This window comes from Polyergus mexicanus, unplaced genomic scaffold, assembly GCF_030449975.1.
Source record: "Polyergus mexicanus isolate NDT 795.1 unplaced genomic scaffold, iyPolMexi1.0 SCAF_7, whole genome shotgun sequence".
Lineage (NCBI taxonomy): Eukaryota > Metazoa > Arthropoda > Insecta > Hymenoptera > Formicidae > Polyergus > Polyergus mexicanus.
Window position 1 is genome coordinate 9548239 of NW_027223327.1, and position 24059 is coordinate 9572297.

The window sequence follows — 24059 nt, forward strand, 5'->3', positions numbered from 1 at the left end:
AACCGCTAACCCATATTTTCCCAATGTTATTAATAGCATTATCTATTTCTTGTCTATATTGCTATCGATTATTTTTATTCAACGATGACACATGCGAATTACGATAAAATGTGCCCGATTGCATCGAAAAATGAAAGAGATTCTCGAAACACTGTCAGAGTACAGCTTCAACCTGCTCTTTCAATGCGCGTATACGCGTAGTTGCGTTATCACGCGAATAGATATGCGAAATGATGGGCGGCGCGGCGCGGCGAGAGATAACCTGGATTCGACTGCGTAAAACTCTCGGAAAGACGTTCATCGACTACACGTTATGCCCTTAGGCTGCGTTCGCTTACGACTTATGTCCGGTGCGGACATTATCGTGCCATTAAAGATCACGATGTCACGCCGCACGATAGCATGACTAATCGCCGAAACGATCATTGTATTGGCTAAATTTAAATACAAGAAGCGTCTCTCTCTCTCTTTCTGTCTTCTTCCGTATCTCTTTCTCTAGGAGTTGCGTAACTCCTGGTGGCACGAGGAACACGTGGCGCGGTGTCGTGGCACACCAAACGAGCGCGAAACTGCGGAAGTCGGGGCGCGCGTGCCTTCCTCGTCGGCCTGCGAGATCGCATGATTGCCGGCGCAGTTTTACAAGCGGGTACCTTTGACTATACTACCTGCTCTCCACCGCGATCGATAACGCAATGCTACTCGGCTAAAAAAGTCGTGGCAACGGTCTGTGCCGTCGCTGCGCTCGCGAATAGAGCGAAACAATAAGCCCGCGGTCGACTCTTGGAATCTTTTATCCTTCTTTTCCCGCGATCTCTGCAACTGCCGAGTAACGCGTACAGAGAAAAAAGAATGCAATCTAATTGCCCGTGTGATTAGCACGTCGTTAATAACGAGAAATATTTTTTTATGAAGTTGATATTTAAATATGCGATGTTGATTTTAACTTATTCATTAAGCAATTAGGGATGTGGTTGAGTTTGTTTAAGCATCGGAGAAAAGTACGAGAGAAAATTAGTTGGTTAAAAATCCTCGGGAAATTGAGCACAGGCGAGTAGCAATTTGCCCTCGCAAAAGTGTTTCATTCAGTGTGGAATAGTTCTCATTCGAGAGATGAAGATAATAAATTAGAGTATTCATTGCAATTTTGCTCTAATTTACTTTTTCAGAAAATTGAAAGATCTTGTTGAAGAATTAAATTAAAAGTCTGAACGCTTTAAGATTAATTTCCTCAAATTTTTAGGAAAATAAATTAAATATTAAAAATCCTTGAAAAGTTTATCCGCCTACTTATAACACCTCACTACACGGTAACTTCCGCGTCAACTTTCTAAACTTAAGAGAATTTCAAAATCGACTCACCTGCTGGAACGGGGGTAGCTGCAGCAGATCCCTCTCTTCGGCGGCGGTGACTTCGAAGGTCGGTGCTGGCTGAGGCGGATATATGTTACCTTTGCCAGGATACGAGGTGCTCCGACGGAACTTGACTGGGCTGATGCAGGAAGGATGCGCCGCTGCCGGACCCGGATGGCCCGGAAACGTTGGACTCGGTTTACGGCCCTGCAGACCGGCTGCCACCGCCGCGGCGGCGTGCAGGGACGAGTGCAGTGGCGGTAGATTAGGCACGGACCTGCCGCGATTCCAGGGTGACAGGCCCGGACTGGCAACCGCAGCCGCTTGCGGGCCCGCACCCCACTGCTGCGGTGCCTGCGGCCCGCCCGACCAAGCGGCGTATCCCTTACCGGGCAGGTAGACCCCCGGATGGGATGTCGGCGGCGGCGGTTGTTGCTGCTGCTGCTGCTGTTGTTGGTGTTGTTGTTGCTGTTGCGATACTTGCATACCGCCGTGTCTGGTACCCGCGGGTGCACCCGCGTTACCATGCTGCTGCTGCTGCTGCTGCTGCTGCTGCTGCTGCTGTTGAGGAAAATTGTGGCTGGCCGTAATGGCGCGACGTGTGCCGGTCGACACGGCGGCGGCAGCGGCACCGGTGCTGGCGAACAGGCCCGCGGGTCCACCAGCCGGAAAGTTCTGAAAAGCGGCGATCGAGCCGTTGACTGGTAACGTGGCGTGCAAACCGCTATCGTCCGGCGCGGACCAGAGGCTAGGCACGCGGCCGCCGGGATCGGCGAAACCCTGCAGGGCCGAGGTCGTGCTACACGAAATATCCTTATCCGTCGACGAGGGCGTCGTCGGTGTGATGGCGATACTCTCCGCTTCAATCGCGTCCTTCGACTTATCTTGTCCAGCCACTGTGTCGAGAACGCTGCTCGGTGAGAGTGGAGCTGGTTTGCCGGTGGCTTGCTTCTCGATCAGCAGATCGTCCTGCATTGTGGATGTTGTTACGGTGACAGCGGCGCTGCCGATGGCGTTATTACTGCTGCTGTTGTTATTGCTGCCAGTGCCGCTATTACTCGCACTAGGTTTTGGACTTGTCAGGATACTGGAAAAGAGACTAGTCGTGCTGTAGTCCCCCATAAATCACCGCGGAGCTTCCGATGTCCACGCAACGTTGCGTCCAACCGTCGCGTTAAGCAGCGCTTTCAGCTAGGCCCGTTCGGAAATTTGCTCTTCTTTTTTATTCGTCTCCCACGAGTCCCGTTACTCCCGTGGTGTCGAGGGTGTCGTTGTCGTTGAACGTGAGAGGATCGCTCGCGTCTCTTCCACGTAGTGTGAGTCGTCGTCGTCGTTTCTGTCCAGCACGAGCTTGCGGGACAAACTATCGATCCACGGCCGCACGCGTAAAAACACCCACGAAGAGAGAGACCCCGGGAACCGAGAAGTCACGTCGCGCGATGATCCTCTTCGTCGCGTGTCTTCCCCTTCGCACCTTTCTTTCTTTCTCTTTCTCGTCCGGCTTCGTATCTTCTATTTTCACCGCTTCGGTCTATTTTTCTTCCAAGAGGTACCACGTTGCGGAATGCGTACTCTCCACGTTTTCTTATCACCGAAACCGTACACTTCTCGTCGAAAACGCTCTTCTAGATCCCGCTGACGTCGCGTCGCCCCGGTACAATTCGGCAGCGTCTCCGTGGCATCCTCTTAGTTGTCGAAGAGCGCCAAGTTTACTCGGCGACGTGCGTTGTCATCGTCGTCGCGGCGTTCCGATGCGAAGCGCTGCTCGTTACAAAGCTACTCTTGTCTATCTCCTTCGCGTTCGTTCGCTCGCTCGACTACTGTCCTCGTATGCGTTTTATCCAGGGGCTACCCCTTGGCGAACATAATTTTGATCCTCTCGACGGAAACACACCGCTGGACTACTTGGAATCCTCCCAAATACGCAACGCAGCGCGCGCGACTACCTTTTGCTTTCCACTACCACACACACACGACTACGATACGAGGTCGCTCCGCGGATTGTATCGCAGAAACGGAGAAACAGAAGGAGGTCGGGAGGAAGGAAGAGCGTGCAGAGCGTATACAGCGATATGTTTTACCACCCTGAGCCCGATAAAGTGACGAATCCACGTCCTTCGCGAGCGATTTCGCCGACGGCTGTCACACTAAACCCACAAGATTTCCCCGAGATAAATGAGGGCTGATACGAGAACGATGATAGCCAGGATTTTCCGCGGACACTCGCGGGACGATAGTCGTGTACTATTCCCCGTCGCCGATCGCCGATTGTTACGCGACGCGTATCGGTTGTCGCGCTCGCGAGATTGATCGATCGTCAATAAGCCCGTTACGTACGTGAGACGCGCGGCGCGGACAGAGGAGAGCTCACCGATGTGTATGTTGCACGCGCACACACCGTGAGTCTCGCGGGGATACTGATGACAAAACGCGAGCGCGAGCCCGAGGTGCGTAGCGCGCGCGGGGGTCAGGTCAGGGTTACTACTACTTCACCACGCTCGTCGACTACGACTACGTGTATCCACTCGAACAAATCGGAGCGGACAATCGGAGCGGATTCGCACACTGCGGTGACTGCACGCGGCGGGCGACCCGTGGTTCGCCTCTTCCACCGCCTCCACCGCCGATCCGCCTACACACGATATCCGTGCACCACCTCTGACCGTACACGTATACGTCGGTCTCTCCCACCTCCTCCTCTACGAGGTACTAGCGACGGTCTAACGTTGCCACCCGATCGTTTCGCATATTTTCCCTATTTACCTCCCTTAACGGCACACCGTTGTCTCACCGTCGTCTAGCTTCTGTGTCCTCTCCGCCGCGCGTACACCCTCGGGTCTCCGTCAACTGCGCTCGAATAGTACAGAAGAGGCAGAAGGAGAGAGGAAGGCTGGTGGAGGTGCAAGGAGGAGAAGGAGGAGGCCCGGAAAACTCCAGTCAGCAGAACGCGTTTCGGCGACGCGACTTCGTGGTCTCTCCTCTGTCGCCGCTGCTGCTGCTGCTGCTGCTGCTGTTGCTGCTGCGTCGTCGTCGTCGTCGTGTGTGTCCCTCGCGCGCGCGCGCGCCGTAGCGGTGCGATTCGTGCGTCGTGCCGACTGTTGGAACACTGCGGCCGCGCCGCGGATCGGGGCATGCCACTGCTCCGTATTCGAGTATAAGTCGTCGTGTGACCTCGCGCGTCAAACCGTGCGCATTCGGCGATATTCGCCCGGCCGTCCGTGCACTTGCTGATCGGCCTCCTCGTCGTCGTCGTCGTCGTCGTTCTCGTCGTCGTCGCCGTCGCCGCCGTTGCGTCGGCGATTCTGCTCACGCAAGCGCTCTGACGCCGACATCGCCACCGCCATCGCGGCCGCACCGAAACCACCACCGCGACGCCTGTCACCCCATATCCCGTGTACACCTCCTAGCCGTCACCCTCTTCTTCGTGACCCTCTAGTTATACAGGGTGCTCTAAAATTACATTGAATGTCAATAATCTTATCGGCTTTATGATAAGTTTGCAGTAAAATTATTTTTAAATTAATAGATTTTACAGCGGATTAAATTTATGCAGATTGTACTGAAAAGAAAATAAATCGTAATTCCTTCAATATAACAATTAGAAAGAAAGTAAAAAATTTAGAGAAATAGAGGATAGATAGTGTTTCTGCGCGCACAAAAAAAAATTCGAGACAAATACAGGAATTTTTCTAAAGCAAGATGAAATCTCAATATTTTTGGTTGAAAAGTCATCCGTATAGGATCGAAAAATGAGATACCTCGTGTACCTTTGACTCAAATCTTCTCCAATAATGATCGATACAAGCATTGCGAACGAGCGGCTTGATAAGCAGTCACTTGGTAAGAACTGTTCGGTTACGTACTAAAAGAAAGAAACCAGACAACTGTATAGTATATACGAGAGATTAGAAGCTGGCTACGTAAAATAAAAGTATTGCGACAAACGATTTATGGCGGCGGATTTACGAGCACCTCATGCGCTCGTGAAAGCGAGACAGAATGAAGTACGCTTCGTAATTGCACTCGAATCTCGCGCGCCTTCGTAACCGGGATATCGTCTCGCGATGAGCTATCTTGTCGAAGGCTGCGCGATATGCGATAAATCTCTCATTATTAGCAGGCATATGAATTATGACCGCGGACGCAGTCTACATTGTTCGCGATACGCATATTCCTATATTCGTTTACTTAGATTTATGTAACATCGCGTAATAGATGTTAGCGATTCGGCGGTGTTTCCGCCGAATGCAAGGGTAATTTAATCATTTTGATGAGATTTCGGGCGTCGCTGATAATGAGACGACGATAAAATCTTCGAGATTAATTTTCGGCGAAAATTTTCGGCAAAATCGGCGTCTTTGTTCTTTTTTTCGGAAATTACTTGAATAAGAGATTATTTGAATAAATTATATTCGTATATAGGAACCGAATATTACTTGGATATTATTTACACGAGGAATGAGATTTTTGTATTTTCTAATCTTTAAATATATATTTGGAAGTTGAATTTCTTTGCGATAGAGTGAAATAAGAAAATGGAGTGAAAACGGAATCCATGAGAAATAACACGAATTTAACGCTATTACAATTGCATTATTTTACACGAGTGATATGATTCTTCTTGTCTATTCGAAACACTGTATTCAAAAATATCGAAATAAATACTACTTGGATAATCGCGTACCTTTATAATGTTCGATTCTCCAATTTTTTAAGACACAAAAATAAACTCAAGATCGACATACTAGAATTTGAAACGAATCTGAAAGTAGCTGAGACTGCGTTCGTTTCACAAGCGTCCGATTGACCAATCGGGATAAAGAATACTTTGTCCCGATTGGTTAATCGAACGCTCGCAGCGCTTGTGACGGTAAAATCAACGCGGCTAAAAATCACTATAGGAGCCTATTCACTATCGGAAAATATCTATAGAGACGGTTATTTTGTCTAAAGTCTAGAGTCCCGTCTTTCGTCGCATTACGCACTTCTCCCGTCTGTCTGTATTACAAAGGTTAACCAGGTCTCGCGTTTTGACAGATCGAGAAATATAGCACGTGAGAATTGTCTCGTTGAAAATCGTAATTCTAATTCGCAAAAATGAATAGACTTTTCGGACGTGGCAAGCCTAAAGAACCACCACCAAATATCACGGACTGCATTTCGGGGGTAAGAAGTATGATGAATTTGTTGTTGTCGGAAAAACAACAAATTCTTATTTTTCACTGCATACTTTTATTGCATTATATTTATATCATTCCTAGCTATATCGAGGAAAATTTATACGACTTGCACTGAACGGTCTATAATATATCAGCCTTTTTATGACTTACAATTCAAGGAATTTTTTTGGTAAATATATGATCCTTTATCAAGGTTGATAGTAGAGCGGACTCGGCAGAGAAGAAGATAGCCAGATTAGATGCGGAGCTGAAAAAATACAAAGATCAGATGGTTAAAATGAGAGATGGGCCGGCTAAGAATGCGATAAAGGCTAAGGCGCTACGTGTATTGAAACAGCGGAAAATGTACGAAGCTCAAGTGGACAATTTACGTCAACAGGCATTCAACATGGAGCAAGCCAACTACGCCACTCAAACGTTAAAAGATACCCAGACAACTGTAGTTGCTATGAAAGAAGGTGTCAAACAAATGCAAAAGGAATTCAAACATATTAACATTGATCAAATTGAAGTAAGTTCAAAATAGTTTGACATAAATTTTGGCTTAATCATTACATATATGTTGTCATTTTTGTTTATAGGATTTACAGGATGATTTGGCAGATATGTTAGAACAAGCCGATGAAGTTCAAGAAGCAATGGGTCGTAGCTATGGAATGCCAGAAATTGATGATGATGAGCTTGCAGCGGAACTGGAAGCTCTTGGCGATGACCTTGCTTTGGATGAGGATACCAGCTTCTTAGATGATGCCATTAAAGCACCTAGTGCTCCAGATAAAGAACCTGGAGCAGCTTCAATCAAAAACAAGGTCTTTACTCTAATAAAAATATTTGTCAATAATTAAGAAGTAATGTTATCTAATAGCGTAATAGTGTCAAAAAAGGACAAAGTTTAGATTAAAATAAAAACCATTGAATATTCAATAAGGTAAGATAAAATAAAATTATTTATATGTTTATAGGATGGTGTTCCAGTGGATGAATTTGGCTTGCCACAGATACCTGCTAGCTAAGAGCACAAAAAATTTATAGATAAGATAATGTAAGTTTGAGAATATATTTGCATACACGCCCAAAGACACATGATTCTTTAAGAACAAAGGTTACGAGATGTGAAGCTTTTTTAATAAACACTCCTGTTGCGATATAGATGATATTTTAAAGCTTTGTTCACAAATCTTGCATGGAAGAAGTTTAGTTCCATACTAATAAATTTTTATTATTTTTAGTCACTTATTTTTATTAAATTAATATTATGTGTATATGTATATAGATATAAAAAAAAAATCTAAAAAACAAATAGATATTGATAATAAATACCAAGAGTCTTCTTTGCAATATGTATGAATGATATAAAATGTATTTATGTTCCATCTCTCTAAAAATCCTTTTTTATAAATTTATTACATTACTTGTAATCTGGGAATGTTTGTCTCTTTCATATTCTGTACTTCTGTATAGCATTCACATAAATTGAGAATATTTTCTTTGCTCTCAATGAAATGTGTTTCTTCAAATCCATATATTTGTGTATAGTGATGAACGTGTGCCTAAAAAAATGCGATATTTTATATTTCTTTATAATCATGTAATCTTTATATTAAAAAATTCATATTTATTGATAGATTTTAGAAGCTAAAAAATGTTAGAAAAATGAAACATTTGTGTCTGTTCAAAAAAGTTTAAGATTAAGTTTTGCATTGTTACGTGTGTTGTACCTTTTTCCTATATAATTTAGAAAACTCTTGAATTACATCTTTAAATAATAAAGACATAGCAGATGAATTAAGAAGACACAATAATGATGAAGAGTGGCCTGCTGGAGGAATGGAACATAATCCTATTTTCATACAATCCCTACTCCATGAAGTAAACTTTGATTTGTTTTGAAATCTATGAACAAAAAGTAATTACAGTCGTAATTAATATAAAATAATTAATAAATTCTCGATAAATATATTAAATCCGTTAAAGAGAGAAAAGATTACCTTTCAACATTTCTTTTTATATCAGTTAAAGTAGTATTTCCCCTTGCAATATGTGCAGCAGCAAGAACTACAGAGGTAGACTGAAGAGGATCTAATTTAATTAGTTGATTATTTCGCGACCATGCATTAGTAAATAATTCATCTTGTAACCTTAAACATTAGTATTAATATTTCAAATTTCCTTTAGATCTTAATTTTTAGATTAAATTTAAAGTTAATAATAATAAAACTCAGAAAGAGTTATATACTTCGTTTTTTGCATGATGCACATATTTGGAGCAGATAAAGTTATAGGACTGACACTACTAAATATATAATGTAATCTTGGATAAGGTACTAGATTTGTAGCCACTTCATTCATATCCATATTTAAACTTCCTGGAAATCTGGATCCGCTAAAATAAAAATTGCTGTCTTTACAAGCTTTAAATCGCACATCACACACGAGTCTAAAAAAACTTGATTACCTGGTCAAGTGTAAGAGCATATTGGCAATAATACTGTTCATATCTTGAAATGGTTTACACGAAGCATTATAATTCGTTTGATTTGTATTTTCTGTTTTATTCATTTGACTATTACATATATCTAAAAGAGCCTTGTTCTCTACAGGAAGTACACATGTGGCATGTTCTATAAGTTCATGAGTTGCAAGTACAGTATTGTAAGGAGCAGTTATAGTATCTTGCATATTTGCTGGATATACGCATGATACGATCCTAAAATTCCAATATTGTGAATGTATTTTTAATTTTTGTCAAGTTATATAATTATATAATCAAGTGTTATAAAAGAATCAATTAATTTGACGTTTACATTCACAATAAGTACCTTTCTACATGAGGGTAATAATCTTTTAATAATTTTAAGGTTGCTGTGCCTAATCCAGATCCAGTACCTCCTCCTAAGGAATGCATTAATAAAAACCCATGAAGTCGATCACATTTTTCAACCACATGTCTTATACTTTCCTCTATACGATCATGATATTCTCTACCATGAACATGATATCCTATTGCCCTATTGAAACAAAATTTTAAATAATTTTACTCTCTGTTTCTATATTGATACTATTATATATATATAAACATTGTCTTTTCATAAATTACCAATTGTTTCCAGACCCTGGATAATTTGTTACAGTACATGTTTGGTCAAATAACTGACGCAATGGACCTTGCTTAAATCTAGATACAACACTGTCTTCCATATCTATCAAAACAGCCTGCTTTGGAAGATCATTTTATTGTATTTAAAAAATGATTCAATTATTTTGCAATAGTTTTAAGAAATTAAATATAGAGATAAAAATGTACACACTCTAGCTTTAACTTTTGCCTTGTTTAAGTCAGCTACATTTTCGAAACTCAAGTTATCTGTATTAACTGGGACGTGAAAGAAACTGGGGAACGCATCTGACAGATCACTGATATGCTTGACATGATTTCGTTGTACTCTGAGTAAATTTACACCACCGCTAGTAGTCTGAATACCATATTCATGCAAAGCTAATGGCCAAAAAGCTGAACCTATTTGATTCCCACATTGACCAACTAAAATATGTTCAAGAAAATAATTTTGTTTTATTTTTTCACTTTATTTATGCCGGATCAATCGTTACTTAAGACTACGTATATTTACCTTGTACTGTAATAAATTGGCTCATTATTATATTCAGAATCTCTAAATATATATCGTGAATCGTTCGTTATTAGTCATGAGGATTTCTATGATGAAAGTTATTTTTTCCCAAACATTTGTCACTTTTGTGCATGTCAAGTAAGCCCGCGGTAAACATTAGACCCAAGGCTGATCGAAAAACGTTGACACGATTGGCAATTGAAGTCTGTTCCTTCAGTTGCACTATGTTACACTTTTTACACTATATATTTTTGGTTGTGGAAAAAGAGAAAAGAAAGAAAAAGAAGAAAAAAGTATAGAGTTTACATTATTATATATAGAGTTTATATTATTTACATATTATTTACATATATTATTTTATACTTACTGTTTACAAATATTTATCGAAATTTGTAACAATCGATCGATACATTATCTCGCGATAGCTCAATATATATTGCTTCTATCGAAATAATTCAAATTTTTTGTCGCTATCTTCGTAGTGTCGGCATGCGATCAGCGTGATAATACACAAAGGGAAGTATTGTATAATTAGAAAAATGGACAAAGCGACCGAATTGATGAAATGGATTTTCATATATCTCTATCTGTTTCAATGCATTTATGCACGTCGTATTCTGGAGGAGCCGAGTAAGTCCGCCTAACCTATACAACTGTATAACTAAAAGTGTACGCTTGAAATAATGTGACATTATCAGAAAAGTTATAGAGCTGACAAGAATTACAGTCTGTTTAAATTATACATCAATAATGTGTCGTCGAAAGTTTTAGCTGTAATATATGCTATGAGTTAATATATCATGCAATACGTAATGTCCAAATGTTCTGGATACGAGATGCAAGCTTTATACATTTTGGGATTATTCAGTTTTATTATTAGAATATATTTAGTAATTGTGAATATATTTAATATTTTACATAAGTTAATCATTCATAAAAAAAATATTGGCATATGTTATCCAATTACTGCAGCCTCAAAATGTTATTTTTGCTTTGAGAAAAATAATCTTTTCTATATTATATATACTCTTTTTTAATTTTATAGGTATTTATTGTTTTATTGTCCAATTATAAAACCAAACCAATTTTTTCATAATGCAAGTTTTACACGTATATTAATAAGAAAATGAAAAAAATTATTTTATTCTTTGAAAACAGCGAGATTAATTTACAATTATATAGATAAATTTATATTACATAAATTTTCAATATTTTAGTTACAAGAAAATATTTTAATATATATTTTGATTTAATGTTGCAGAAATACACTTCCTAAATGCAGGTGATACTGTGGAAAATAATAATCCTGGGTTAAAGATATATTGTCATGCTGCTTCTTCGAAGTACTTGGCACATATATGGAGAACTATGACTGTAAGAAAATTTTAATATTAAGAATAATAAGAATTTTATATATGTTTTCAATAGAGTATTTTAATATATATTTATAATATAAATGTTACATCGTGTAGATGCATCTGAATATTAATTCAGATTCCTATGTTTTGTATGATGGCAAAACACCAGAAGAAATTTATCAAAAACACAATGAAAATCAGAAATCATGGATCTTTAGTTTGTTTGACACAAAAAAACATAAACAATTAAAAATCAATCCTTTTGAAAATATGTGCATAGGTATTCACATAGATGCTTCCAATGAATCTGGATATATAATGAATTTGACAGAAACACGTAAGCATCTGAATCTAAGATTATTTTTTTTTGTGTATTAATGTAATTAACATATCTTCATTATCAGGTATTAATGTTTGGAGATTGACATTAATGATAATAGGTATTATTATTTTTTGGTATGCACATATATTAAGTCGGAATTCACTATTTTATTATGCTTGTGGCATAATGTTTGGGGTCACTTTATCTATTACATTTTTAATATATATGGCAGGAAAATTGATACCACGGGTAACTATTTTAACATAATTATACTTTACTTGAGAGAGAATATAATTTTTGATAAAAATATTAAATAATTTTTTATTTGTTAGGGGAAAGTTATGTATATAATGTTTGCTGCATCAATGAGTCTTTATCTTGCTCAAGTATTGTGGGAAAACACACACTTAATTCTAGTACAATACAGAGAATGGGTGATGTGGTACATTCTTGTTACGTCTCTGATTAGCTTTATAATTTGTTATCGTTTTGGTCCAGTAACCAATAACAGAACAAAACAAATAATACAGTGGTTTTTGCAGGTACGCTGCTGTGATATTTCTTTCTTAAGTTTATTTATTGATATAATTTTTGAATTTATTCTTCATTTATTGATATAAAAATGGTTTTTTATATTTATACAGTTTATGGGGTTGGCAATGATATATAATAGCAGTCACTTCTATGAGGCATCTTTTTCATGTTGCATTATACTCGTACTTCTCTACAATTTTCCAAAGACAGTGCTCGAACGAGGAAAAAGATATTGGTAAGCATATAGGACGACTAATATAGGACCAAAATATTAATTTTGTTTTTATAATCAACTATATTCACACAGTACACAGAGCTGCTATTGTATAAAAATTTGGTTATTGAATTATTTAAATAAAGCTCTCAAATTTGTTATGCACATACCTTACCCTTCCTGATTATATTGCTTTGCTTTTTTTGGGTAGTTTTATATGAATTTTAATGATTTTCGTAGAGATATTTAATGTTATATCACTCAATTGTATTAATTAATACATAGCACATTGCGTAATGTAATAGTTAATGCACAATTATACAATCTCATGTATTTTTATTGTCATCAGCTTTTATTTTAATAAGCTTATTGCTAACAAACATTATATTTAACAGGATGTTTATTTAAGCTATTTGGTTTTTGTATAATAAAATTTCTTATTCCATATTTTTTGAATATATTTTTCATATGATGTATGTATATATAGCAATTGTTTATCTATAGTTTGCAATAAAATGTATTAATCTTTTTATCCAATTTGTTTAAAAAAATATTTATGAGAATCAATCGCATATCATGACTCTTGAAATATTAAATTTTATTTAAAAGCATTATTACACTAGCAATAGTACAAGAAATGTTACAATTGCTTTTTGAGTTGGCCAGATACACAATAATCTCCATTAATTTTGATCATATACTTTCAATATTTTTCAAATATGCAATAACAAATTATATATTGTGCGTCTATATATATATATATATATATTTTTTTTTTTTTTTTTTTTTTATGTATTCTTTAAACGCACAAAGAAATGATATGGTTTATTATTTCTTTTTTTTTTTTAATGAGGCAAACCGTGTTTCCGGAAAGGCGAAAATTATTAAGTGAGGGTCAATATCATCAAGAAGGAATACGGCAAACTAGGAAAGCCTTAAAAGAATTACAAGACTATTGCTCTAGCCCAGAATGCAATCCTTGGAAGACGGTTTTAAAACTAAAAAATCCTATAAGGTTATATAATTTCGGTTATACATATTTAATATTGCAATATACATAAGAAGTAAATCAACTATATAGGTATGAATTTTTCAGGTTTGCAAAATTCATGGAAGGAGAACCACATTTGTCGAAATATGAGGTTGAAGAGCATGAAGAAGAAGTTTCGAAAATTTTAGAGAGTGACGAATACACAGATGATGATGATTACTCTTATTAAGTACAAATACTTAATACTATAAGGATTTAGTAACATGCAGAAATTTATGCCTGCTTTATAATGACAGTTTTTTTATATTACAATAATAAATAGAAAACTTATTTTTTGTTTGTATAATTTAATTCAAAAATTTGCACAAAAAGTTTTGTTAAAAAGATTGTGAGAGAGGAATGATATAAATTTGAGAGAAGATGATATAAATTTATTGTTCATATCTTTGCTCAATTATATTTCTGCGTGAATTTTTCGGAAACATATATGTATTTCTGTGAAATAATCTTATGAGACTTATGTTTCTCTGATCATCATTAATAATGTTTCTCTGATTATGTATAAAGAGAAAGACAATGTGTGTGTGTGTGTGTGTGTGTGTGTGTGTGTATGTGTGTGTGTGTATATATGTAAAAAATTAAAATATTTTTACAATTAGTCTAATTATTTTATCTTTATCATACAGCATGCATCACGATTTATTAGAATATTTTTAAGTTATCTTTCCATGTTATATCAGAAAACTAAGATATTTTATATTATAGTAGGATTTTTAAGAATCTATTATAGTACATACTATTTTCACATTCTTATATAATCTGGCAAAATGGTCGGGGAAGGGAAAGATTGCTAATGAAGAAAGATGAATAATGTTTAAATTATTCACATTATTTAGATAATTCATACATTTTACCTATTTTAATATTAATAATAATTTTTTTATGACTATTTTAATTTCAATTTACTTTTCAATATCGCAGATTTCTCCTAAAATTATATTACAACAAAGACCCAACACTGATCCTCTATTTTGAAATGGAAATGTTTTTATTAATGCAAATGGTAACTAAAAAATAAGTCTTTAAATATATTTTTATAAATGGCGTATTCTTAATCTTTTTACATTTTTCAATTTGCTTTAAAATCTTATTTTGATTAACATATTTTTTTTATTTAACGTATCCTAATAATCTTAAGAAATCGTAAAATAAATTAAAAGTTTCGATCAAGGCCCTGAGTTGTGGAGGTAAAATACCAGTTTTCGCTATTTGATTTAATGTTGTATGTAGTCCTGGTAAAAATATTGTGCTTAAAAATTCCCAGGCAGTTGTCAATAATCTGAGTGCTATTGCACGGCTTTCTTGTCCAATAACATTGAAGATCTGGCAAAGTATAATTTCGGTCGTTTGAATCGGATGCTGCATCATCTTTTCGATCAAGTCGATGGATAATTTTTCTGTAGGACACAAGCCTTCTTGCTCAGTCAATAGGCCAATTATGAAATTGACGAAATGTAATATAGTTTTAACTAAACCATTTGAACCAAATCCCATCAAGTCTATTATGTTTGTGATCGGGGGTAATATACTGGCTCTTTTGTATCTCAAGAGAGATTTGTCCAAAGGTACATTGAAATAACTATCATGATACTTATCACCTGAAAAAATATTACAATGAGGACACATTTGTATCTCTCACAATATCGTTATACATATATTATAATATATTAGCTTACCTGTTCCTTCTATCAAATTGACATTTTCTTTACTGTATATTTTGCAGGAGATATTTCCAAATATCACAGCCAGACAAAAAATGAGGATTGGTACCTTCATTTTGCGAATGATTGGCCTTAGATCAAAAGTACAGAAACTTTCTTTTACACTTTCGTCTCGTCTGTTGTCTTGTCGAAGTTTCTCCTGGACAGCCACTTTGCTCTAATGGTCAACCTTCCTTTTATCGTTTTCCTTTAATCGGTTCTTGGAACAAATAATTAGTCTAATACAATTTTTTGACAGTTTGACATTTTAGCTAATGTAAATTAGTGCTGATTCCACGTATGATAATGGCAAATGATGTTCAAAAAAAACGTTGCAATATTTTAGAAATTATTATATTTTCTACTTATACATACGTTCTATTGCTCGCGAATAGTAAATTGAAAATTTATTTTATGTATTTTATGTTTTATTTGGTCTATATATATAAATTTTTTCTTATTTAATTTCAATAAATGTACGATCGCGCACTCAAATTTGCACCAACTGTTCGCTCTGAAAGATTAGCAGAAGTAATATAAACGACTTTTCACGGACAAAATTGACGTATACTGTTATCAGTACTAATTTCGTATGGAAAAATGTTCAATGTATATTTACTTACCTTTCATGGTTTACTTACTCCCTTTCTTCGGTTATCGCCACATTTTTGCGTGATGATTATTAAAGATTTCGGGTTTTTTTATTTATGATAAAAGAAATTGATGGCAGGTAGTTATTGAATATTAAATATTAATATTTAAAATTAGACACAAGAAGATTTAAAATATCAGATATATTTATTAAAATTTTACATTTTATTTTTCAATATTAAATGCATTTTCTTTTGTGATAACTTACAATAATATTATAACAAACATTTTCATATCGTACAATTGTTCATATATATTGTGTGTATTATATAGCAAATATAATACACACTATAAGTTTTGCAGAGTTTTTATTTAATAAGACATCATAAACATGCATTGTAGAAAGTTTATGATAGTAAATTGTATATCATATAATTGTTATCATTTAAAATTGGTCAATGATTTACAATTTATATATTTAATATATATGAAAGAAGAAAAAAATAAATTTTGTGTGCCTACTAATATTCGGCTCGAGTACAGTTGAATTCCCATGGGACGACGGAATATATCGTACATGGTAAACATCCTTTATGTATTATTTTCAATATAATATTGATATAATCGTTTGTAGTTTGACCAGCTGGGAATAGTGCAGATATATCGGGTAAGAAGCTATTCATTATGTCGCCATTCGGTTCAATATTTTGATCTACCGCTGTAAATGAGAATTTATCAGTCAAATATAAAATTATTATTAATTTTATGTTAAAAATGTTTATATAAATAAGAGTTTTTTTTTTATATTTATGTGAAAAAATATAAAAATATTTTCGAATATATTTAATATATTTATATTTTAAATATATTTTATTATACATATATGTATATACATATATGCATATATATATTAATGTATAAATTATTTACAATAATGTTACATTTATTTTATTTATAATTATATTTAAGTATAATATTATATTTGGATACTTACGACTGCCCTGTAGCATCGTTATTAGAACGAGAATCATAAAAATAGTATAATTAAGTTTTTGCAACATGATGCTTTTCTTGAGCATACCAAGAGAATAACTGAGTGCTTATTCTTGTACGATATTTTTATATGTCATGATATGCAGATACATGTATAAAATATGTAGATACCTGTATAATATGTAGATACATATATAACATATAGATACATATATATAGATACGTATTACGCATATAAGCAAAAGTCCTTGCTAAAAATTAATTATATGGAATATAAATGGAATATACATATATATCTATATGTGTGTATAGTCATAATTTGAATTATGTACAATAAATTTTTAAAAATTACCGATATATTTAATGTGTAATCTAATACTTAGTATGTATCGTTTCTGTCTCGTTATAAAACCTTACAGAGAAAAATTTTAAAATAGGATGTATAAATAATTTATAAATTTTAATATCTTACATAAATATATAATTAAAAATGTGTGCTAAAATTAATGTTGATTAGATATGAGTAAAAAAAGAAGAATATTGATACGTTTCAAGTTTATAGCCACTTTAATGCGTCATTAATAAGACATTTTTATCAAAACTTATTTTTGTTGTTTCTTTTTTATTTTTTGAAAACAGAAAAGTTATGTAAAAACGTCATAAGGTGACTTCTAAAAATAAACGTAACTTTAGAGATTATTCATTATTCATTACACATACAAGCCGCGGAATTATCACTATTTTTGTATTCTTGTGTCATTTCTAGTTGTTTGTTTAGCTTGCGATTATTACGAGCAATATGACATTACATGTTGGTTTTTCTGACATTAATTAGTATAATTTTCCATCTATATAAGTCAAAAGATAATTTTATATTTCATAGTTCTTTGTGGGGTTGTTATTTCATTTATGCTGGCTATATGTCATCATTATTATACATATCATGTGCAGTTGATGCAATCAAAAAACATATTATCGACATACACATGTAAAATATCTTTTGTATTTTAAGGCTTGTTTGAAAAGTTTGACAATTATAACATCTACATATTATTATGTAAATATTTTATGGTTGCGTTTTGTCGTGTATAAATTTCTGCATTTAAAAAAAACATCTTATTGATGCTTTTTTTACTGATTATATTATTGAATATATATAACAGTATATATAGCACACAATTACGCTAATCGCTTTTTGATAAAAAAGTTCGTGTTGATAAATAGAACGAACTGATAATGCTAATATAATTATACAATTTTTAGCTTTTACTATACATCAACATAATAATTTAATCATTAATCTAATTTTTGTTCAAGTATAAGTATTATTTATAACAAAATAAGCTATTATATTTAGATTCCGATATGTATGATTATTGAATCGGGATGAAAATATCCAATTGACTTCGTTTCCTATAACGAGAATATCCAACAAACAAATCAGTTGTTTCATTTGTATAAATCTGTCAGCCAAGTTTATAAATTATTTCGTTTACTAAACAATATTCCGCTCAAAATCACCGCTCGGACGGTGTACAGAGAATTGTTTGAATAGCGACCTAGTCCGATTTGCACAAACGGGAGAGCAAATACACGAAGAGAACAAACATATAATTTATTCGAGACTCGCGGAATCGATGCGTCTGCCAGTCGATCTCTCGTTTACTCGCTGTTTCTTGCCATTTAAATTTTCTCGTGTAAGCACAAAATCGCGTTTAGTTTTTCGCGTTTCAATCGCTTTGAATCTGTAAAATCGATCATACGTCATATTATACAACTGTTGTTTTTCTGTCTAACAATCGATGAAACACGATCGGCGCGCAAACGAAATCGTGTCTTATGTTTTAATACCGACTAGGCAACGCGGATAAAATCGTGTGACGCTGATTTATCCCGCTATTATCTGATATCCAAATTGAATCCTAAATTGCCTCCCGTCGCGATCGGCGACCAGCAATACGAATGCGACGATAAAATACATTAGATTTGAAAACGTGGAGATCCATCCCGTCGAATTGGCTCGTGACATCGATTGAATTTCATCGCGACGCGATTACTCGGCGAAGAATGTCTCGCAAATTCAGTATCTCAAGTTTGATCGTCTTTATATGGATAACAGTGATATTCAACTTTGTGTGGGGCCAGTTAATTAGACCGAATTACGTGTACGAGGGCCTGATCAGAGATATTCGCATCTATTTCAATAATACGTGCATTATACTCTTGCATTCTGAATCGAACCCTATTGAGACGCAGGGTGAGAAGTAGATGGAGAAACTGAAATTTTTATTTATCGGTATCGATTCTTCGCATACTGAAGGCTGTTACTTTGCAGGACTTATGGAAGCCGATCGTTTGCTGCACCTTCAAAAATACCTGAGCTCGACTCTTCATATACGTACTGCATTTATGGATTTTAATATGTTCACAACGCGAGTGAGCGCTTAGAATCTATTTGTTTTATACACACACACACACACACACACACACACACACACACACACATATATAATCTGTACTTTTTATTATATAAATACGGAGCACTAAGATAAATATTTAAGATTTACTTAATTCTATATTTTAAAAAATATTTATAATAATATATTAATAAATAGAATCATTGGATAATCATTTGCATACAATTTTTGAAGAGCGATACATCTATCTCTTACTAAAAGAGAAAAGATTTGTTTGTTTTCAGGTCGGGGAAAGTTATCATAACATCAAGAGGCCTCTGTTCGTTCTATTAAACGACAATGAAGATACAAGGAATAATTTTGTAAATGTAATTATATCTGAAAAAATTAAAAAAATTATTTAGGAAACTTAATAATTCATTTTAGATTACTGCAATAATATTATTTTATTTATTAATATACAAAATTAATTGTTAATAAAAATACAAAAGAGTGTCTTTCTCTCTCTATCTATCTGAATTTTTGTCGTAATAAATATAGAATTACAAATCGGTTAAATTTAACAAACAATAAAATCTCCACTTTCATTTAATCTTATGTTAAAGTTTTGTTAAAACCAAAACTTTTATCGCAAAGTATTATTTTATCGTATCTGTAATTAAACTTCACAATCTGGAATATTAGCGAACAAGTGGAATGTTTACTTATTGAAATGCAGCAGGTTTCTACGTGGATTACGATGTCTTATCCCACTTGGCTGATCTTCTTCGATAACAAGAACAACTTGACAGATTTCTTCTTCGACGTTTACGTACCATTCGATTCTAAGTTTATGGTGGCTCAAAGCATTATCAACGAAACCGGCAAAGAGATCATCACTGAAGTTTATCAAGTTTATAAAGATAAAGAACTGAGATTGAATCGGTTCGGTGTGTGGGATGCGGAAGATGGTCTGAAAGGGCCTCCACATGGTCTATATTTACGAAGGAACGATCTTTTTGGCCATAACTTACGCGTTGCGTCGCTCCAAGTAAGATCGATTATCTTATTTCCCGCAAAAAAATTCTAATCATAATAATAAACAATCAAATAAAATTAAAAAAACAATATTAATAATATCCAAATTAATAATGAGTGATATAATTAAGCTCAAGTAATATAATATTCGCTTTGACATAAACATTTTACACTCGTAGGATCCTCCTGTCAGTCTGTTTCGTCGTAATGAAAAGAATGAAGTGATAGGAATTTATGGCTTTTTTGGGGAAATAATTCTACTATTACAGGAGAAATTGAATTGCACGTAAGTATTATTACATAAAAAAGATTCTCTGTCTGTGTTTCTATCTATGTATTACATAAACTCGGTATCCGCGCGAGATAAGGATTATTAAATTCAATAATTAGCTTATAATTTCTAAAGAATAATATATATTTATTAGATTTATAAAAAATCAATAACTATTATATTAATCAATTATTGTTTATTGTATTCGACTTTTTTCATTTCTTGTCAAGTTCTTTGAAGTAGTTTTGTCCATAACTTAACCGCGTTTCTTTTGCTCCCTCTCTTTATCCGCTGCTTTATCTTTTTCGTTTGCTATTTTATTTTTCTTCTCTTCCGTACGTTTCTTTTGCTGTTCTTTGAGCTCTTTCAATTGCCTGGCGGTTTCTCTTCGGAAGTATTCTTCCTCGTGAGCTGCTCCTTTTTCCTCAAAGATATCCCTTTTTCGACCAATGCCGGTTCTGCGGCGTCTTTCCGAATACGTTCTCGAATTGTATAATGGATAATACCTAATTATATTTAATACAAAATATTACAATTTGTTTTTTGTCAGAGAAAGATATATACGTGATATATAATATTGCTACACTAAATATCAATTATCTGATAAAAATAATAAAATATATTAATTTTTATGTTATTTAAGCACTTATTTTTAATATCAATAAAAAAGATTAATAGTATCGTTAAAAGAGGGGTTACATCATTGTCTTCAGCCTTTTCAAACTAATCCTTTTTGCAGCAAGATTGCGCAGCATGATTCGTCATCGGTTCTTCATCCTGCAGTCTCGCGCTCGTCCCGAGATTATTGTGATGATTACAATATTATTTGAAAAGAGTTACCAATAATTTTGACATAATTTTGACTATGAATTTGATTTTGACAGCTCTCACTGTGAAGTTCTTTCAGAATTGAAATTGTTTGATCATTCCTTTTTTTTTTTTTAAGAACGTGTTGTGCAAATATATCAATTAATGACTAATTATAAAAATTGATCACTTATATGTTGAACAATCGCTTCAGATTCACATACAAGGAAGCCGGATCGTGGGGCATGTGTTTACCAAATGGCTCGTGCACAGGTGCAATCGGGATGTTGAAGAACGATGAAATTGACTTCGCGGCGACAGAATTCATGATGACTAAGCAGAGACTAAGCTTCGTCACTTTTACAACACCCATTTTCTCGACAAAGTATATTTTCATTTTATAAAACATTCTAAATGCACCGAAATGCATTCTCAATCCACAATATTTTAGAATTAGCTTCGAGACATCTCTAAACTGAGACATTCTATATTCTGTATAACAAAAATATGAATATATATTTTATTAATGGAGCAATTTATATTAATTTAATTAATGTTCAGTATAATTATATATCAAATTTAATTCAATCGATTAAATCACTTATCTAACACTCACGATTAATTATTTACATTCTATTTATTATTAGAGTCCGTCCGTACGTTAAGAGGCCAAAGTCGACGAGTATAATAAAATGGGATGCTTACGTGGCGCCCTTCTCCGCAAATATTTGGAAGGTTATCGCTCTTTTCATAATAATCATAAGCGCATCCATTGTGTTTATTCAAAAACTTTTTGCATCCGTACATTTGCAAGACAATAACTCACCATCAAGATTTACAGAGATTTTATTTTTTATCACAGGAGCGTTCTGCAATCAAGGTAATTTTGCGCTATTCTTTTTTCAAATAAATGCTCTTATCTTAAAGCTATGTGCAATTTTTTTTTTACATATATCATTATTATCGTAAGATGTAATATCTTGTCAGGTATGCAACAATCTACGCTGGATCCTGTAAGAATGGTGCATTTAGTAACTTACTTGACGGCGGTCATAATCTTAGCCGCATATTCCGCCGCCTTAATTAGCTTTCTTACTGTCAACACATTTGTCATGCCTTTCACCACTATGGATGGGCTCTTGAAAGATGGATCTTTCCGTTGCGGCGTGATTGGTAATTCGGCCTACTATGCTTTTCTTCAGGTATTTAAATTCTTTTTTTGCCGTAAAATCAGGAATCCTCGAACAGCAGCTTATTATTAATTAATTAAATATATGTATGTTCCCCTAATCTCTGTGTGTGAATAAAATTATGTTAAAATGTCACGCGGTTACGCGATAGATAACACATATTTTAATTTAACGTTTTATCCGAATAATACAGTTAATGGAGTGAAAATCTTATTTATGGCGAATTTTACACACGAGGTACAATTTATATGATAATTTTGTTACGACAGCGTTCGACAGACAAAGTGATGAGCCAGGTGTTTACTAAGCTAATAAAGAAAGAAAAAAAAATGCCAACAAGTTATTTGGAAGGTATCGAACTCATTTGCAAAGAGGATAAATACGCTTTTGTCGCACTCGACAATATGGCAGCGTTGCTGCAACAGAGTGTCGATTGCAAATTGGAGCCATTGGATATCATCACGCCTGCTACTATAGCAATGGCCCTACAACGCAACAGCCCGTTTCGCGGTATTATTAATATACAGTGGGTATCAAGTTTTATTAGCATATTAAATCAAGTATGAAACAACGCGTTTTTAGACAATCAATTTTTGCTTTGTTTACAGTTTCATTTTGTTAATTGCCATTTATTGATATTATTGCAGTATCTTGCTGCTGAGAGACAGTGGAATCTTGCAACGTTTACTGGAAACGCAATGGTCGGTACAGTTGGGCGCAGTGAGTATTATAATAGCAGTGCAATAAATTTTGCAGAATATTATTAATTATACTTGTAACACAAAAGGCTTGACATAGTATACATTTATGTCTTTGATCTAATACACTCGTCACTGATTGCAGTCGACATCATCGTGGAAATCGGTCGAGATTGGTGATATAATGCCATTACTGTTTTTCATAATCATCGCTTTGTTTGTCAGCTATCTTATCTACATTATAGAACACATCACCTATAAAATCTATCAAGCAGGTCAAGTTAAATCGCAGCAATCGAAAAAATAAACAGAGGATATATATGTACATAGCACATTCTGTTACGATATGTCTTCTGTAAAATATAATAAATCTTCTAATTGTTTAATCTTCTAATGTTCTAATAATCTCTTTTCACGTACGGACGGCATCTAATAATAAACGAAATAATTAACGGTGAGAGATAATAACTGTATTATATTAGATAAGTGATGACAAACATGAAATTGCTTTAAAATATTATTCTATATCTTTAATTTTTAAAATTGTTGGTTTTGATATTATAATTCAGAGAAAATAAATAGCATGCAGATTATATTTGTTTATTTGCTTTTAAATTCATCAGTATTATGTTTTCATATTTGTGATCTCGTATTTATAGCATGTTGATTACATACGGTAGGACGAATAAGTGTCGGGCGAATAACACGCAGATGGTAGGATTTGCCGATTTTCCTAG

At 34.7% G+C, this 24059-nt stretch overlaps 6 protein-coding genes and 1 long non-coding RNA gene across 10 annotated transcripts in view; 3 read left to right on the forward strand and 4 right to left on the reverse strand.

The window, feature by feature from the left end:
- Positions 1-4737, reverse strand: part of Orb2 (orb2) — a 139164-nt gene extending 134427 nt beyond the window's left edge. Inside the window, exon 1 of the mRNA XM_070299342.1 lies at positions 1360-4737. Within this exon, the coding sequence (XP_070155443.1) occupies positions 1360-2472 (1113 nt within the window). The 5' untranslated portion in view covers positions 2473-4737. The remainder of the gene's footprint in view (positions 1-1359) is intronic.
- A 1559-nt stretch (positions 4738-6296) lies between these two features.
- On the forward strand, positions 6297-7794 carry Vps60 (vacuolar protein sorting 60). Its single transcript, XM_070298669.1, has 4 exons — positions 6297-6516; positions 6724-7041; positions 7112-7339; positions 7493-7794. Exons 1-4 carry the CDS (start codon positions 6448-6450, stop codon positions 7541-7543), a joined length of 666 nt encoding a protein of 221 aa, XP_070154770.1. The 5' UTR covers positions 6297-6447; the 3' UTR covers positions 7544-7794.
- Positions 7795-7903: 109 nt separating this feature from the next.
- Positions 7904-10361, reverse strand: LOC138934669 (tubulin epsilon chain). 3 transcript variants are annotated; one of them, XM_070298665.1, is made up of 9 exons: positions 10160-10361; positions 9839-10071; positions 9628-9743; positions 9350-9538; positions 8986-9237; positions 8767-8913; positions 8519-8668; positions 8249-8423; positions 7904-8080 (listed from the first exon to the last, which is right to left on the reverse strand). In XM_070298665.1, the coding sequence occupies exons 1-9, from the start codon at positions 10182-10184 to the stop codon at positions 7934-7936; spliced, it is 1434 nt and encodes a 477-aa protein (XP_070154766.1). In that variant the 5' UTR covers positions 10185-10361; the 3' UTR covers positions 7904-7933. The 3 variants fall into 3 exon arrangements, with proteins under 3 accessions (XP_070154766.1, XP_070154765.1, XP_070154767.1); XM_070298664.1 differs by having other exon boundaries at positions 9628-9746; XM_070298666.1 differs by lacking the exon at positions 10160-10361 and having other exon boundaries at positions 9628-9730; positions 9839-9921.
- Positions 10202-13988, forward strand: Nemp (Nuclear envelope integral membrane protein). The gene is made up of 9 exons (XM_070298667.1): positions 10202-10452; positions 10642-10789; positions 11421-11533; positions 11632-11854; positions 11922-12088; positions 12172-12381; positions 12484-12608; positions 13441-13602; positions 13684-13988. Exons 1-9 carry the CDS (start codon positions 10291-10293, stop codon positions 13805-13807), a joined length of 1434 nt encoding a protein of 477 aa, XP_070154768.1. The 5' UTR covers positions 10202-10290; the 3' UTR covers positions 13808-13988.
- Positions 13989-14411: 423 nt separating this feature from the next.
- Positions 14412-15843, reverse strand: LOC138934673 (uncharacterized). 2 transcript variants are annotated; one of them, XM_070298670.1, is made up of 3 exons: positions 15714-15843; positions 15315-15558; positions 14415-15236 (listed from the first exon to the last, which is right to left on the reverse strand). In XM_070298670.1, the coding sequence occupies exons 2-3, from the start codon at positions 15412-15414 to the stop codon at positions 14749-14751; spliced, it is 588 nt and encodes a 195-aa protein (XP_070154771.1). In that variant the 5' UTR covers positions 15415-15558; positions 15714-15843; the 3' UTR covers positions 14415-14748. The 2 variants fall into 2 exon arrangements, with proteins under 2 accessions (XP_070154772.1, XP_070154771.1); XM_070298671.1 differs by lacking the exon at positions 15714-15843 and having other exon boundaries at positions 14412-15236; positions 15315-15502.
- Positions 15844-16113: 270 nt separating this feature from the next.
- LOC138934873 (uncharacterized) lies at positions 16114-17011 on the reverse strand. Its single transcript, XR_011447189.1, has 2 exons — positions 16924-17011; positions 16114-16647 (listed from the first exon to the last, which is right to left on the reverse strand). It is a non-coding gene; the product is annotated as an uncharacterized lncRNA (long non-coding RNA).
- Positions 17012-18989: 1978 nt separating this feature from the next.
- On the forward strand, positions 18990-23629 carry LOC138935172 (probable glutamate receptor). The gene is made up of 11 exons (XM_070299599.1): positions 18990-19179; positions 19258-19358; positions 19624-19707; positions 20061-20369; positions 20536-20642; positions 21649-21819; positions 22082-22314; positions 22422-22636; positions 22894-23150; positions 23272-23344; positions 23468-23629. The coding sequence occupies exons 1-11, from the start codon at positions 18990-18992 to the stop codon at positions 23627-23629; spliced, it is 1902 nt and encodes a 633-aa protein (XP_070155700.1).
- Positions 23630-24059: the final 430 nt, after the last annotated feature.